The sequence below is a fragment of the Orycteropus afer genome, unplaced genomic scaffold, assembly GCF_000298275.1.
Source record: "Orycteropus afer afer isolate SDZICR_OR568_19922 unplaced genomic scaffold, OryAfe1.0 scaffold00024, whole genome shotgun sequence".
Lineage (NCBI taxonomy): Eukaryota > Metazoa > Chordata > Mammalia > Tubulidentata > Orycteropodidae > Orycteropus > Orycteropus afer.
The window spans coordinates 15661836-15675600 of NW_006921611.1; the positions used below are offsets into that span (position 1 = coordinate 15661836).

A 13765-nucleotide genomic window follows, 5' to 3' on the forward strand; every position below is an offset into this window, starting at 1 on the left:
GAGTCAGAATCAGTTTCATGGCAGTGAGGTTTAGTATACAGAACTGTGAGTGAATAAGTATCTGTTGTTGTAAGGCACTGGTTAACTAAGACACTCAGTTATAAAGTTCTGTGCATTTATAGATACAAGAAACTCACTTGAATTTTCTCTTCTTCAGGGGCTGGTGCTGGTCTAGATCCCTGCCCCAATTCCTTCTCCTCTGTCACTTTCTTTGCCATGTGCTGAGTCTTCCAATTATTTGGTGCTTGTAGATCACTGAATTGTGACTTTGTTTTCAAGCTATTGGTGAATTCTTTGGCTTGAGCTTTTCTGAACAGAAAGAAAAATGAAATTATATATATAAAATTCTTCAAAATTTACAGCTTTTCTAAAGCAGATGACTACATTCAAAATACGTGAAAAATAATAGTAGATACCATTTACCAAGTGCTTGTAATATGCCAGCCCCTTTGCTAAACACTCTAAAGACATTCACTTCCTCCTCATAACAACCGTATGAGGAAGGCATTGGTATTTTTAAGAGGCTCAAAAATTACATAATCTAAGTGGCATAATCAGGATTTGTACCCAGGTCTGTCCCACTCTGGACTCAGGTGCTAAACTGTTAGAACAAATTGCCTTCCTATGATCAGAGTCAGTAAATAATTCCTTTATATCTCTTGGCCCATGTACAGAAGTTTTTAAGTACAGAAGCTGGTGGGTAGCATCACCAGCCCTCAGGAACTGAGCTGAGGGCTGCATGTCTCTTCCAGTTTCCACCCCAGCACAGACTACTAGCTCAGAGTAAGGCTGTCAGCACCATGGAGCAAAGCTAGAGGAGGATACCCAAGAGAGAGCAGACTTTGCAGAGGCCACCATGGGCACCCAGCAGAAGTAATCCATCATCTGCCTTGAGTTACTTTCCTATATCTCCAATTGATTATGTCACTTGACTATTCACAATCTTCCTTACTGTCTAAAGAGTAAGGTCCAAACACCTAAATCTGGCTTATAAGGCATCTCACAATATCTCTTGTCTCTCTCTGCTCTCTCATGCATGCCCCAAACACTCAGAAAAACTCATCATTCCTCAACCCTGCATGTACAAGTCTAGAGATTTTGATGATGTTATGCCCTCTGCCTTCAATTTACTTCCCGACCTCCTGTACTTGGAAAACTGTACTTCTCTTCAAAGTTTGGCCCAAATTTCACTCATGCATCAGAATGTTTTGTTCCTACCTGTTCTCAGCCAATGCTTAATAATAGCACTTATCACAGCCTGCATGGCTGCAGTTAGTTGTGTGTCTGCTTGTCTCTCCTCCCGGCCCATAAGCTCCCTGTGCATCTTTGAACTCCCAGTGGGCTGGTGGTGGTTGTTAGTTGCTGTCAAGGCAATTCCAACTCCTGGTGATCCCATGTGTGTCAGAGCAGGAATGCACTCCGAAGGGTTTTCAGTGGCTGATTTTTTAGAGGTAGATCTCTAGGCCTTTCTTCCAAGGCACCTCTGAGTGGAATCGAATCACCAAGCAAAGGGCCTTGATGTTCTTTTCCCCATATCTACCAAACCTTCTGTGAAGACCTGAAGCTTGAACACTTGCTGCATTTTAACAGTTTTGACTTCTATTCCTCATACTCAACTGTGCTGCCCTGTATTGCTCTAACAGGATTCTAGTGAAGCTAATGGTGACCACTGGGGAAGTTTTATACTCATCTAGATCAAAAGTGGAATGAAACTGGGAATATGAAACAGCTGATTTGATAGCATTGTCGGAATGAAGGGAATCACCAACTGCATAAGAAATTTTCTAAATATATCAAAACACATGTTTGTGACTTTAGATCCCACCTCAATCCCTCACCAACCAGATACCATGCACAAGAACCATCTTTCCTTTCCTTTTTTTTTTTTTTTTAAAGTCTTTCATTAGTTTGCAAGTCTCATACCTGAGCTCTTCTTCTTCCTGCTCTGTTTTCAGCTGGGCCCTCTCAGCAATAATTTCATCACAGAGCTTATCATAGGGTTTATCTAGATGGTGTTCACCCATCACCCAGACCCAGACTTCCTTATCGGCTCCCAGTTTCCAATGAACAGATTTGCCATTCTCTGCAAACAAAACAAATCTCAGATTGAACTGAATCTTTAGCCATGTGTTACCATGCTTCTCATCACTAAAGAATTTCTTTGGGGGGGGGGGCGGAAATGAGGCAAAACATTTCATCATTTGTTTCACTTCCAACCTACTCAAGAGCAAGCAGCATTAATAGGTGGCAATGGTAGTGGCAGCAGTGGGCAGTGGCTACAGTAGTAATATTTGTTATTAAAATATGATGGATTTGGGTCATGCCCATTTGGTGAATGAAGAAGCTGAGATAGGAAGAAAGCATGCATTGTTTGCATTGTCCTTTGGAGTAACAGAGCTGATATCAGATCCCACAACCACTGAAATCTAAGAATCTCCCTATAACCCAGAGTTCCATAGCCGCTCGAGAGTGTAGTCTTTCTACTGTCTTTGTAAGCTTCACTGGGAGGTTAAAGCATGCTCTTTAGAGTTAGAATGGCCACAATTCAAATCCTACTTCTGCCACTTACTAGCTGTGTGACTTACACAAATTACACCTCTAAGCCTCAATTTCCTCATCTGAAAAATGGATAATAATAATATCTACACTATAGGACTAAGGAGCCATGGTGGCACAAACGGTTAAGTGCTTGGCTGCTAACAGAAAGTTAGCAGTTGGTGGCTCCACCAGAGAAAGAACTGGTGTTTTATGGAAGCAGATTGCTTTCTAACCTTTCTGTTAGCAGCCATAAAGATTACAGCCAATACCAATGCCAACCACTCAGGAAAGGATCAAATCTGGAGATCCAGGATAGAGTGGGAGGGAAAACGTGGAACAAAATCCAAAAACTCAAAAATGACCAGAATTACTGGTCAGATGAAATCTGATGAGATCCCCAATACTATGGCCCTGGATTACATTCTGCACCTGGAATAAAATGCACCCCCAGGGGCGGGCTCTCAGCCCAATAGTTAACAAGATGTACAGCAGACCACTTAACCAAGGATGACGCACCCACATACTCTATGGTAATACATCCCTTAGAGCAATAGACCAGGAGACACCATAGGACCAACATTCAAACTGAGGAAATGCAGGACAAATAGGAGTGCAAAATTTGAAGGGCACAGGGGGAGGGTTACACAGTAGGGAGGGGAGGAGACTGGGTTAGGGTTGGACATGGTAAACATGGAATGAAACTAAATGTACACTTAACGTTAGGAATGTAAAACAAGCTCTTAAAATAAAAAACAAAAAAAAGATTACAGCCAAGAAACCCTATAGGGCAATTCTACTCTGTCACATGGGGTCCTTAAGGCACCTAGCAACAATGTATAGAGCTGCTATGAAGAGTAAGCAGACAGGTATGCCAAGTACTTCACCCAAGCCTGCCACGTAATGAGTTCAACAGAGGTTAACTGCTACCATCATTATCCTATTATTTACTTATATGGGTGCTTCAGAGATTCACACCAGCTTGTGAGAAGATAATACTGCCCGGGGTAGTGTGATACTTGGTGAAGCTACTTAAATAACCCTTATTTAAATTGGTCTGTGGGTTGTATTACACTCAGTTCCCATGCTCCCTACATGCAGCCATAGAGGTCATGCTCCTTGAAACTTAGGAGAGGGCAGGAGGGGAAGTCCCTAAATCTAAAGGTCGCCAGGTCCCAGAGTAGATCTATGCAGGGCCTTTATGGTTCAAAGTCAGTTCTAACCACGATCCCTGGGGCAAGACTTGTGGCCTCCAAACTAGCCAGTGGTGTTGAGTGTGAGACAGGGGACATGAGGCTGGAACATATGGTGGGCCAGGGAGGACACATGCTTTAAAGATTAGTCATCCACACTGGCTTCTGTCTCCTCACACCAAATAGAAGGTTTCCAATCAAAGTGTCTTCTGTCTTAGGTGTTGTTGGTCTACGTCACATAATTGCCTTGGGATACATGGGGAAAAAAAAAAAAGCAGGCTGCTCAAAGGGAGAGTTGTTCTTTATTTTGGCACTTTATACCCTTCTCACTGCAATAGATACTTTCTGCAGGATGATAAACTTCTAAGTAGAGATACTCAGGAAAGAAAAGAAAAGCAGAATTATAGTCTTCACTATGAAAAGAGTCAAATGTATCATTCAGAAAGAAACTGATTGGATCTTATTTTCACAAGTGGAGAAACAGCAAAAGCCGCCAGAAATTACTAAGGGAAGAGAGAGTCTAAGTGTGGCCTAGCAGAGGTAGTACTTAGTGCCAGCCCTGGCGAGTTCTGCTCTGTTTGAGGAAATGCCAAATGGTTCATTAACCTTAAAAAGATGTCATACCTCATAAAACTCCCTTTATTATACTCTCTCAGGGCAATTAATAATACTTTATTATGTCCATCTCTCAACTTTCATCTAAGGAAATCTTTGCCATTATTTTTCTTTCAGCAGCAGAGGAAGACACCCAGAGAGGGTAATGGCAGAGTGCCAGGGGAGGGACAGAGGAAGAACAAAGAGATTCCCAGCAGCTCAGCTCAGTACAGCACTAGATATTCTCCCCTAAAACAGCAGTACTGAAGGCTGCCAGCAGACAGGTGATACCTCTCAGGGTAGAAGGCACTGCTTTGGGGTAGAAGACAGAAATTTCAGAATTGCATGTAATTAGGGGTGTGTGCTTAGGAACACTGAAAGCCAATGTTAAGGACTAAACCAAACTCAAACCCACTCCCATCAAGTTGATTCTGATTCAGTGACCCTACAGGACAGAAAAGAACTTCCCCATAGGGTTTCTAAGGCAGAAAATCTTTACAAAAGTGGACTGACTCCTTTTTCTCTCAGGGAGTGGTAGATGGGTTCAAACTGCCAACCTTTTGGTTAGCAGCCCAATGCTTTAACCACAGCACCCCTAGAGCTCTTTAAGGAGAAGACTGTTGTTATATGCCATCAAGTTGGACCCGAATCAGAGTCTAGAAAATGGAGATCTAATGGCAAAACAGTTAAGTGATCAACTGCTAACAGAAAGGCTGGTAGTTCGAACCCACCTAGTGGCTACAAAGGAGAGGGACCTGGAGATCTGCTCCCATAAAGATTGTTGCTGTTGTTGTCAGGTGCCCTCAAGTCAGCTCCAACTCATGGAGACCCTATGTACAACAGAAAGGAACACTGTGCGGTCCTCACAATCATTGCCACATTTGAGCCTGTTGTAGAAGGATTGTTGTCACTCCATCTCATTGAGGATCTTCTTCTTTTTTGCTCTCTACCAACCACGATGTCCTTCTCCAAGAACTGGTCCTTTTTGATAACGTCTCCAAAGTATATGACATAAAGTCTTGCCATCTGTGCTCCCAAGTAGCATTCTGGCTATACTTATTCCAACACAGATTAGTTTGCTTTTCTAGCAGTCCATGGTATATTTAATATTCTTCATGGAATCCCTAATAAAAATGGAATAATCCTTCTTTGATCTTCCTGAATAATCAATGCCCAGTTTTCCCATGCATATGAGGCAACTAAAAATATCATGGCTTCCTCCAATCCTGTGTTCTTCCTCATATAGTCCAGCTTCTCAGATTATTTGCTCAGCATACAGATTGAGTAAGTATGATGAAATGATACAACCCTGTTGCATACCCTTCCTGATTTTCAACCACAGCGTCCCCTTGTTCTGTTCAAATGACTGCCTCTTGGTCTATATATAGGTTCCACATGAGCACAAGTAAGTGTCCTGGAATTCATAAACTTCAAAATATTATCTATAATTTGTCATGATCCACATAGTCGAATGCCTTTACATAGTGAATAAAATACAGGTAAACATCTTTCTGGTATTCTCTGCTTTCAGCCAACATCTAGGTGATATTAGCAAGGGTATCCCTACTTCTACATCCTCTCTGAATCCAGCTTGTGTTCCTGACAGTTTCCTGCCAATGGACTACTGAAAGTGGTTTTGAATTATCTTCAGCAAAATTTTACTTGCATGAAATATTAATGATATTGTTCAATAATTTCTGTATTCTGTTGGATCACCTTTCTTTGTAATGGGCACAAATATGGATCTCTTCAAGTTGGTTGGTCACATAATGGTCTTTCAAATTTCTTGGCATAAATGAATAAGCACTTCCAGTGCTGCATCCATTTGTTGAAACATCTCAATGGGTATCCTATCAATTCCTGGAGCCTTGTTTTTCACCAGAGCCTTCAGTGTAGTTTGGACTTCTTCCTTCAGTAGCATTGGTTCTTCATCATATACTACCTACCTCCTGAAATGTTGAATGTCAACTAATTCTTTTTGGTACAGTGATTCTGTATATTCCTCCCTTCTTCTTTTGATGCTTCCAGCACTGTTCAATATTTTACCCAAAATCCTTCAATATTGCAACTTGAGGCTTGAATTTTTTCTTCAGTTCTTTTAGCTTGACAAATGCCAAGCATGTTCTTACCTTTCTTTTTTTTTTTTTTTTTTGTTTTCTAACTCCAGATCTTTGTACATTTCATTATAATACTCTGTCTTCTCAAGCAGCCCTCTGAAATCTTTGTTCAGCTTTTTTATCCTTTCTTCCTTTCACTTTAGCTACCCTATGTTCTACAGCAAGTATCAGAGTTTCTTCTGATGACCATTTTGGTCTTTTGCTTCTGTTTTTCTATCTTTTTAATGACTTTTTGCTTTCTTTATGTATGATGTCCTTAATGTCTTCCCACAACTTGTATGGTCTTTGGTCATTAGTGTTTAACATGTCAAATCTAATCTTGAGGTGGTCTCTAAATTCAGGTGGAATATATTCAAGATTGTATTTTGGCTCTGTGGATTTGTTTTAATTTTCTTAAGTTTAAACTTGAACATGTATATGAGCAATTGATGGTCTATTTCACAGTTGGCCCATGGCCTTGTTCTGAGTGATGATATTGAGCTCCTCCATCATTTCTTTCCAGAGATGTTGTAGATTTGATTCCTGTGTGTTTCATTTGGTATGGTCCACATGTATGGTCCACCAGTGTAGCTGCCATTTATGTTGTTGAAAAGAAGTATTTGTAATGAAATTTTCACCCAAATCACAATAAAGAAATATTTGTAATGAATAAGTCATAAGTATTGCAAAATTTCATCATGTAATCTCAGCTGTCATTTCTATCATCAAAGCCCTATTTTCCAGCTAGAGAGCCTTCTTTGTTTCCAACTTTTGCATTCCAATTACTGGTAATCATTGATGCATCTTGGTTGCATATTTAATAAATTTCAGACTGAAGTTGATAAAAATCTTCAATTTCCTCTTCAGCATTAGTGATTGGTACATACGTTTGAATAATAATATTAAATTTTTGACACATACAAAAAGATTACAGCCTAGGGAATCCTACTCTGTCATAAAGGGTCACTATGATCTGAAATTGACTCGACACCACCTAACAATGACAACTGATAGATGAGTGGTGGCAATGACAACAAGTCTAGAAATTTAAAAAGGAAGAGAGATGGGAGTAATGGTGAATATAAAGAAATCAGCCACACTGAAATAGAATTACATGTAACATGTCAGACTTGGCCAGATGACCAAAAAAAAAAAAAAAAAGATCCCTTGACAGAGGGCCACTTATAATGTCTCTGTTCTGGGTTCTGACTACTCCCTCCTCACCCCACCAAAAAAAAATTGTTGCTGTCAAGTTGATTCCAACTCATGGCAATCCTATGAGTGTCAGAGGAGAATTGTGCTGATTTTTCTAAGGTAGATTGTTAGTCCTTTCTTCCAAGGTGCTTCCGGGTGGACTTGAACCTTCAATCTTATGGTTAGCAGGCAGGCACATTAACAGTTTGTACCACCCAGGGCCTCCCTTCCTCTCACTTGAAAGCTCTTAAGTGGGCTTAGAAGGCAGAATGGGGGGCTTTATATGGTTAGACATAACTCTCTAAAGAATTCTGATTACCAAATAACATGGAAGGAGACTGTGGAGTATGCACTGTCATGCAATTGAGAGCGGGAAAGAGATATTTACAGAGGTAAATGCTTCTGAGATGGAGGGAAAAGGATGAAGACTGAGAAAAATCTTAGGCAGTCTCAGAGTAAATTTTGCAGAGACTGGTGGGGATAGGATACAAAGGTGGTGGACAGAAAGGATGGTAAGAATCAGTGGAAGTACTAAGTATGCCTCTGGAGAAGTTTATTAGTGAAGAGGAAAAAGAGAGAACTTAGTCATTGACCCCACCATATTTACTGAGCATCTACTATATTCTGGAGCTATTCTGCAGGTCTATATGAGAGAAAGAATAATTTAGGGATAGTTTAAGAAAGTTCAAAGATTTCTTTAAATAAGGACACATGGGCAGGTTTTACATTTGCTTGGGTTATTAGAAGAGGGAAGGGAAAGGATGCCAAGGAACAGGCCAGGGGAAAGATGGATACAGGGAAGAACAGAATAAATGAAGATGAAATGTTGACAAGGAGGGAAAAGCTCTTTTCTAGGAAGAGAAAAGTTGAAAATATATCCATGGAACCACATTTCTACCCCCTTAAAGTAAAGGTATGAACTAAAGGGATTCTGAGAGGGCATGCATTGTCATAATGAATACTATCCTGGTATTCTGGGTTTTCTGTCTACTTCACCTTAAAATTATGTGAGCTCTTCAATCAGAGGACAGTGAAGAAGGGACCTTTTTATAGCAGCACTTCCATTTAATTCTACATCCCCCTGCCATCCTTCAAACATGTTTACCTACTGCCTGTTCTTCTTGAGAATTGTTTCACTCTTAAAACCTTCTTCTGACACCAGCTTTTCTGAAACAAGGTAGAGAAAATGGGCCAGTTCAGCTCAAGTACTACACTACAAAGTACTGATAGTACAGGGACACATGTCCACACCTCATTCCACAAGGGTCACACCCCTAACCAGGCAGTAAAGAGTACTAACAGCACAAATCGTTAAGCACTCAGCTGCTAACCAAAAGGCTGATGTTCAAACTCACCTAACAGCACCATGGGAAAAAGACTTGGTGAACTGCTTTCATAAAGACAACTCACCCACTGCCATCGAGTCTTTTCCAACTCAGCAAATCTACAGGACAGAGTAGAACTCCCCACAGGGTCTCAAAGGCTGTAAATCTTTATAGAAACAGACTGCCTCATCTTTCTCTCGCAGAGCAACTGGTGAGTTGGAACTGCTTACTTTTTGTTTAATAGCCAAATGCTTTAACCCTGTGCCACCAGACTACTTTCATAAAGACTACAGGCAAGAAAACCCCATAGGGCGGCTCTGCTCTGTCAAATGGAGTTGCTATGAGTCAAAATCGACTTGACTGAACAACAATCAGGCAGTGTTGAAAATAATCACATAACACATGGGGTGACACACGTCCCTGGCAAGGAAATGACCAGGTTTATTCTAGTCTTATATTGCAGTGTCTACCTGCTCACCACTCTGTATTGCCTGATGTATCCCCATATGGTAGGTGAGAGCAGAGGTAGAGGGGGTAGGGACTTGAAGCATCAGTATGGATTATCTGCTCAAGGAAAAGGTGAATGCCATCTCTAAGGGCCCTCCCAGGGCAAAGATTCTGCACTTTCAAAAGTCAGCATCTGGCACCTACCCAACATGGATACAACTCAAAAGGACAACCACAGTAATAGAAAATATATGTGTGTAAGAGGGCATGAAAGAAAGAAGAAAAAAAATATTATGTACTCTGTCCTCACAAACAGAACATCTAGAACTGAGTGAAAAGAAGCCAAAAGAGAACCAATGCCAGGAATCTCCTACAATGTTCCAGGGATTGTGGTAAGGAATTTCCACATTAACTACAATGGAGTATCATCAGGGCTGATACAACCAAGATTATTAAAATACTGACATACTTCCAAGAACTGCTGCCCCAAAGTACCAAGTATCTCCCACCACTCTAGCCTCTCCTATAGGATACCCTACCTGATGATCCAGAAACCAAAAGATGAATGCCTGAAGGGGACCTCCAAGACTCTAGTGCTACGACCATGTCCCTTCTAATTGATTGATGCCCGTGCCATACCTGTCATTAGATGGAGTGTGATCCTAGGTTACTATTACCCCTATTTTACAAAAAAGGAAGTTGAAGGTCAGGATGTTAAGGAACTTATCCAAGGTCACAGAGCTAGTGAATATGGAACCAAAATGAAAAAACAATCTGCACGACTCCAAAACCTATGCTCAGAGCAGCCTTATAATGTGTCCACACTGAAATACCTTTAAGAGGGAAAAGACAACAACCAGAAGGAATGTCAAGACAAGTGTAAGCCAGAGTTCTCTTAGACAAATTTGGAAGCACCATCACCATCATGTTCTTTCCCTTCCCCACAGAGGCAGGGCAGGGGCCACATCTTTTAGTGCAGATTATACTTGAATGTGAAGAAAACAAGAATCCTCAACAAACAGCATCATGATCAATGGAGAAGAAACTGAAGTTGTCAAGGATTTCATTCTACTTGGACCAACAATCAACACTCATGGAAGCATCAGTCATGAATTCAAATAATGTACTGCACTGGGCAAATGTGCTGCAAAAGACCTCTTTAAAGTTTTTGATGACTAAGATGTGTCTAACTAAAGGCATGTTCTTTTTAACTGTCTCATATGCATGTGAAAACTGGACCATAAAAAAAAAAAAAAAGATGGAAGAAGAACTGATGCATTTGAATTGTGGTGTTGGCAAAGAATACTGAATACACTGTCCATTGCCAGAATGACAGAATGAACAAATCAGTCTTACATAAAACACAACCAGAATGCTTGTGAGAAGAAAGGATGGTGAGATTTCAGCTCATATAATTTGGATACATCAGGAAAGACTAATCACTAGAAAAAATCATGTTTGGTAAAATGGAGTCAATAAAAGTGAGGAGCCCTTCATGAGAAGGACTGACACAGAGCTACAACAATGGACTCAAACATACCAATGATCATAAAGATGGTGCCAGGCAATATTTCATTCTGTTACACAGAAGGTCATCAAGAGTTGCAGCTGACTCAATGACAACTAACAATAATGACAAGTCCCATGTCCATTTCACTAAAGACCAAGGCCAACTCATATCAGGACTTCCTGAAATTATAATGGTTGCTTTCCCCATTGTTTGCTATTTTTGTTAGCCTAGGTAATAATCTTGTGTTAATAACACTAATGTCTATTTTTAAAAAATGTTTAATAGATTTTTATGTTTGTTTAGAGACAAAAGGACAGCAAGGAAGTTGGAGAACCTGCAGTGCATTATAGTCTGGGAAATAGGTGGTGGTATAGGAAAGACAGATATTCAATCAGAAAAGTAGACTGATACACTGAAATAGAGGAGATCAGCTGAATCCATGGGACCCAAGGAAGGTAAAAGGAAAGAAAAGCTGTTATTATCCATAAACAGATTCCTACCATGTATGTAAGAATTCAAACCCAGTTAAATGATAAAGCTCAGAGTCAGGGACACAGACATTCAAGCAGGAGAAAAGGGAGTAAGGATTAGTGATTTGGAACATAGCCTTAGGGTTGAGCTGGATCTGAGTTCAAATCCTGGCTCTACCAATGACTGATACAATTGACATCTAAAAGTTTGTTTTCCTAATTTGTAAGATAGGGATAACATTACCTCATTTAATTATCATTTGACTCATATGAGGATTTAAATTAAAAAAAAATACAATGCTTATGCCTGACATATGGTGGCAGACCAATATATTGATGGTGGTTACTATTTTTACTCCTGTGGGGTAAAAGCTCTGTGAAGTGGAGGAAATGAACTAAAATTTATAGGATTTAGTGACTACCAGAGACAGGAAATAATGAGGGAGACTTCCAGGATTCTGGCTTTGGTGACTAAGGAAGACAAGTGCCAATCCTGATAGGGAATGAGAGGCAGGGTCAGACTGGAGGAAGCAGAGGTGGGGCAATGCTGATGAATTTAGTTTTGGATAAAGCTTGCAGTACTTCAGGGTCTTCTGAGCAGAGATACTCACTCGGCAACTGACATTAAGTCTGAAGTTTAGATAAGAGGCCTGGTTTGGCAATTTGGTTTTCAAGTCACTGGTATATGTTGTTATTGTTAGGTGCCATTGAGTTGGTTCCAACTCACAGCAACCCTATGTATAACAGAACAAAACACAGCTTGGTCCTGTACCATACTGACAATCATTGCTATGTTAGAACCTATTGTTGCAGCCACTGTGTCAATCAATCTCCTTGAGGGGCTTCCTCTTTTTTGCGGACCTTCTATTTTACTAAACATGATGTCCTTCTCCTGGGACTGGTTCCTCCTGATAATGTGTCCAAAGTATGTAAAATGAAGTCTATCTTGCTTCTAAGGAGCATTCTGGCTGTACTTCTTCCACGAAAGATTTGTTCATTCTTCTGGCAGTCTCTGGTATATTTAATATTCTTCATCAACATAATTCAAAGGCATCAAATCTTCTTTAGTCTTCCTTATTCATTATCCAGCTATCAAATGCCTATGTTGTTTGTTGTTATTATGTGCCCTCGAGTTGGACCCGACTCACAGTGACTCCTCCTTGGGTTTCCCAGGCAGTATCACTACAGAAGTAGATTGCCCCATCTTCCTTCCGAGGTGATTGAAAATACCATGGCTTAGGCCAGGCACATTTTAGTCTTCCAAGTGACATCTTTGTTTTTTAACACTTTAAAGAAATCTTTTGCAGATTTGCCAATGCAATACATCGTTTGATTTCTTAACTTCTGCTTCCATGGCGTTGATTATGAATCCAAGTAAAATTAAATCCTTCACAACTTTAACATATTATATTTATCATGATGTTGCTTATTGGTCTACTTGAGAAGGTTTCTATTTTCTTTATGTTGAGATGTAATCCCTACTGCAGACTGTAGTCTTTAATCTTCATCAGTAAGCGTTTCAAGTCCTCTTCACATTCCGCAAGCAAGGTTGTGACACCTGCATATTGCAGGTTGTTAATGAGTCTTCCTCCAATTCTGATGCTGTGTTCTTCATATAGTCCATCTTCTTGGATTATTTGCTCAGCACACAGATTAAATAAGTATTGTGAACAAATACAACCCTGATGCATAACTTTCCTGAGTTTAAGCCACACAGTATCCCCTTGTTGTGTTTGAATAACTACCTCTTGGTCTATGCACAAGTTCTGTATGAGCACAATTAAGTGTTCTGGAATTTTACAATGTTAGCCATAATTTTTTAAGATTTTACATAGTTGTATGCCTTTGCATAGTCAATAAAATACATTTTGTGGTATTTTCTGCTTTCAGCTAACATCCATCTGACATCAACAATGATATCCTTACTTCTACATCATCTTCTGCATCCAGTTTAAATTTCTGGGAGTTCTCTGTCAATGTATTGCTGCAACTAGTTTTGAATTATCTCCAGCAAAATTTTACTTCTGCATGATATTAATAATATTGTTTGATAATTTCCACATTTTTGTTGGATCACCTTTGAAATGGGCATGAACATGGATCTCTTCCATTGAGTTGACCAGGTGACTATTTTCCAAATTTCTTGACAAAAAAGTGTGAGCACCTCTAGTGCTGCATCCATTTGTTGACACATCACATTTGATATTCTGTCAAATCCTATAGCTTTGTTTTTCACCTTCAGAGCAGCTTGGTCTTCTTCCTTCAATGCCATCAATTCTTGATCATATGCTACCTCCTAGGAGCTCTGGTCTGGCAGTTCAAACCCACCAGCCACTCCTCGGAAGGAAGGTTGGGCAATCCTACTTCCGTAGTGATACTGCCTCGGAAACCCAAGGAGGGG

General features: G+C 40.2%; 1 protein-coding gene across 1 annotated transcript in view; it reads right to left on the reverse strand.

Moving 5' to 3' along the window:
- SH2D4A (SH2 domain containing 4A) overlaps positions 1 to 13765 on the reverse strand; it is a 108991-nt gene that overhangs the window by 74868 nt on the left and 20358 nt on the right. Inside the window, exons 2-3 of the mRNA XM_007935045.1 lie at positions 1924 to 2083; positions 138 to 309 (exon numbers count right to left, since the gene is read on the reverse strand). Coding sequence (XP_007933236.1) covers positions 138 to 309; positions 1924 to 2083 — 332 coding nt within the window. The remainder of the gene's footprint in view (positions 1 to 137; positions 310 to 1923; positions 2084 to 13765) is intronic.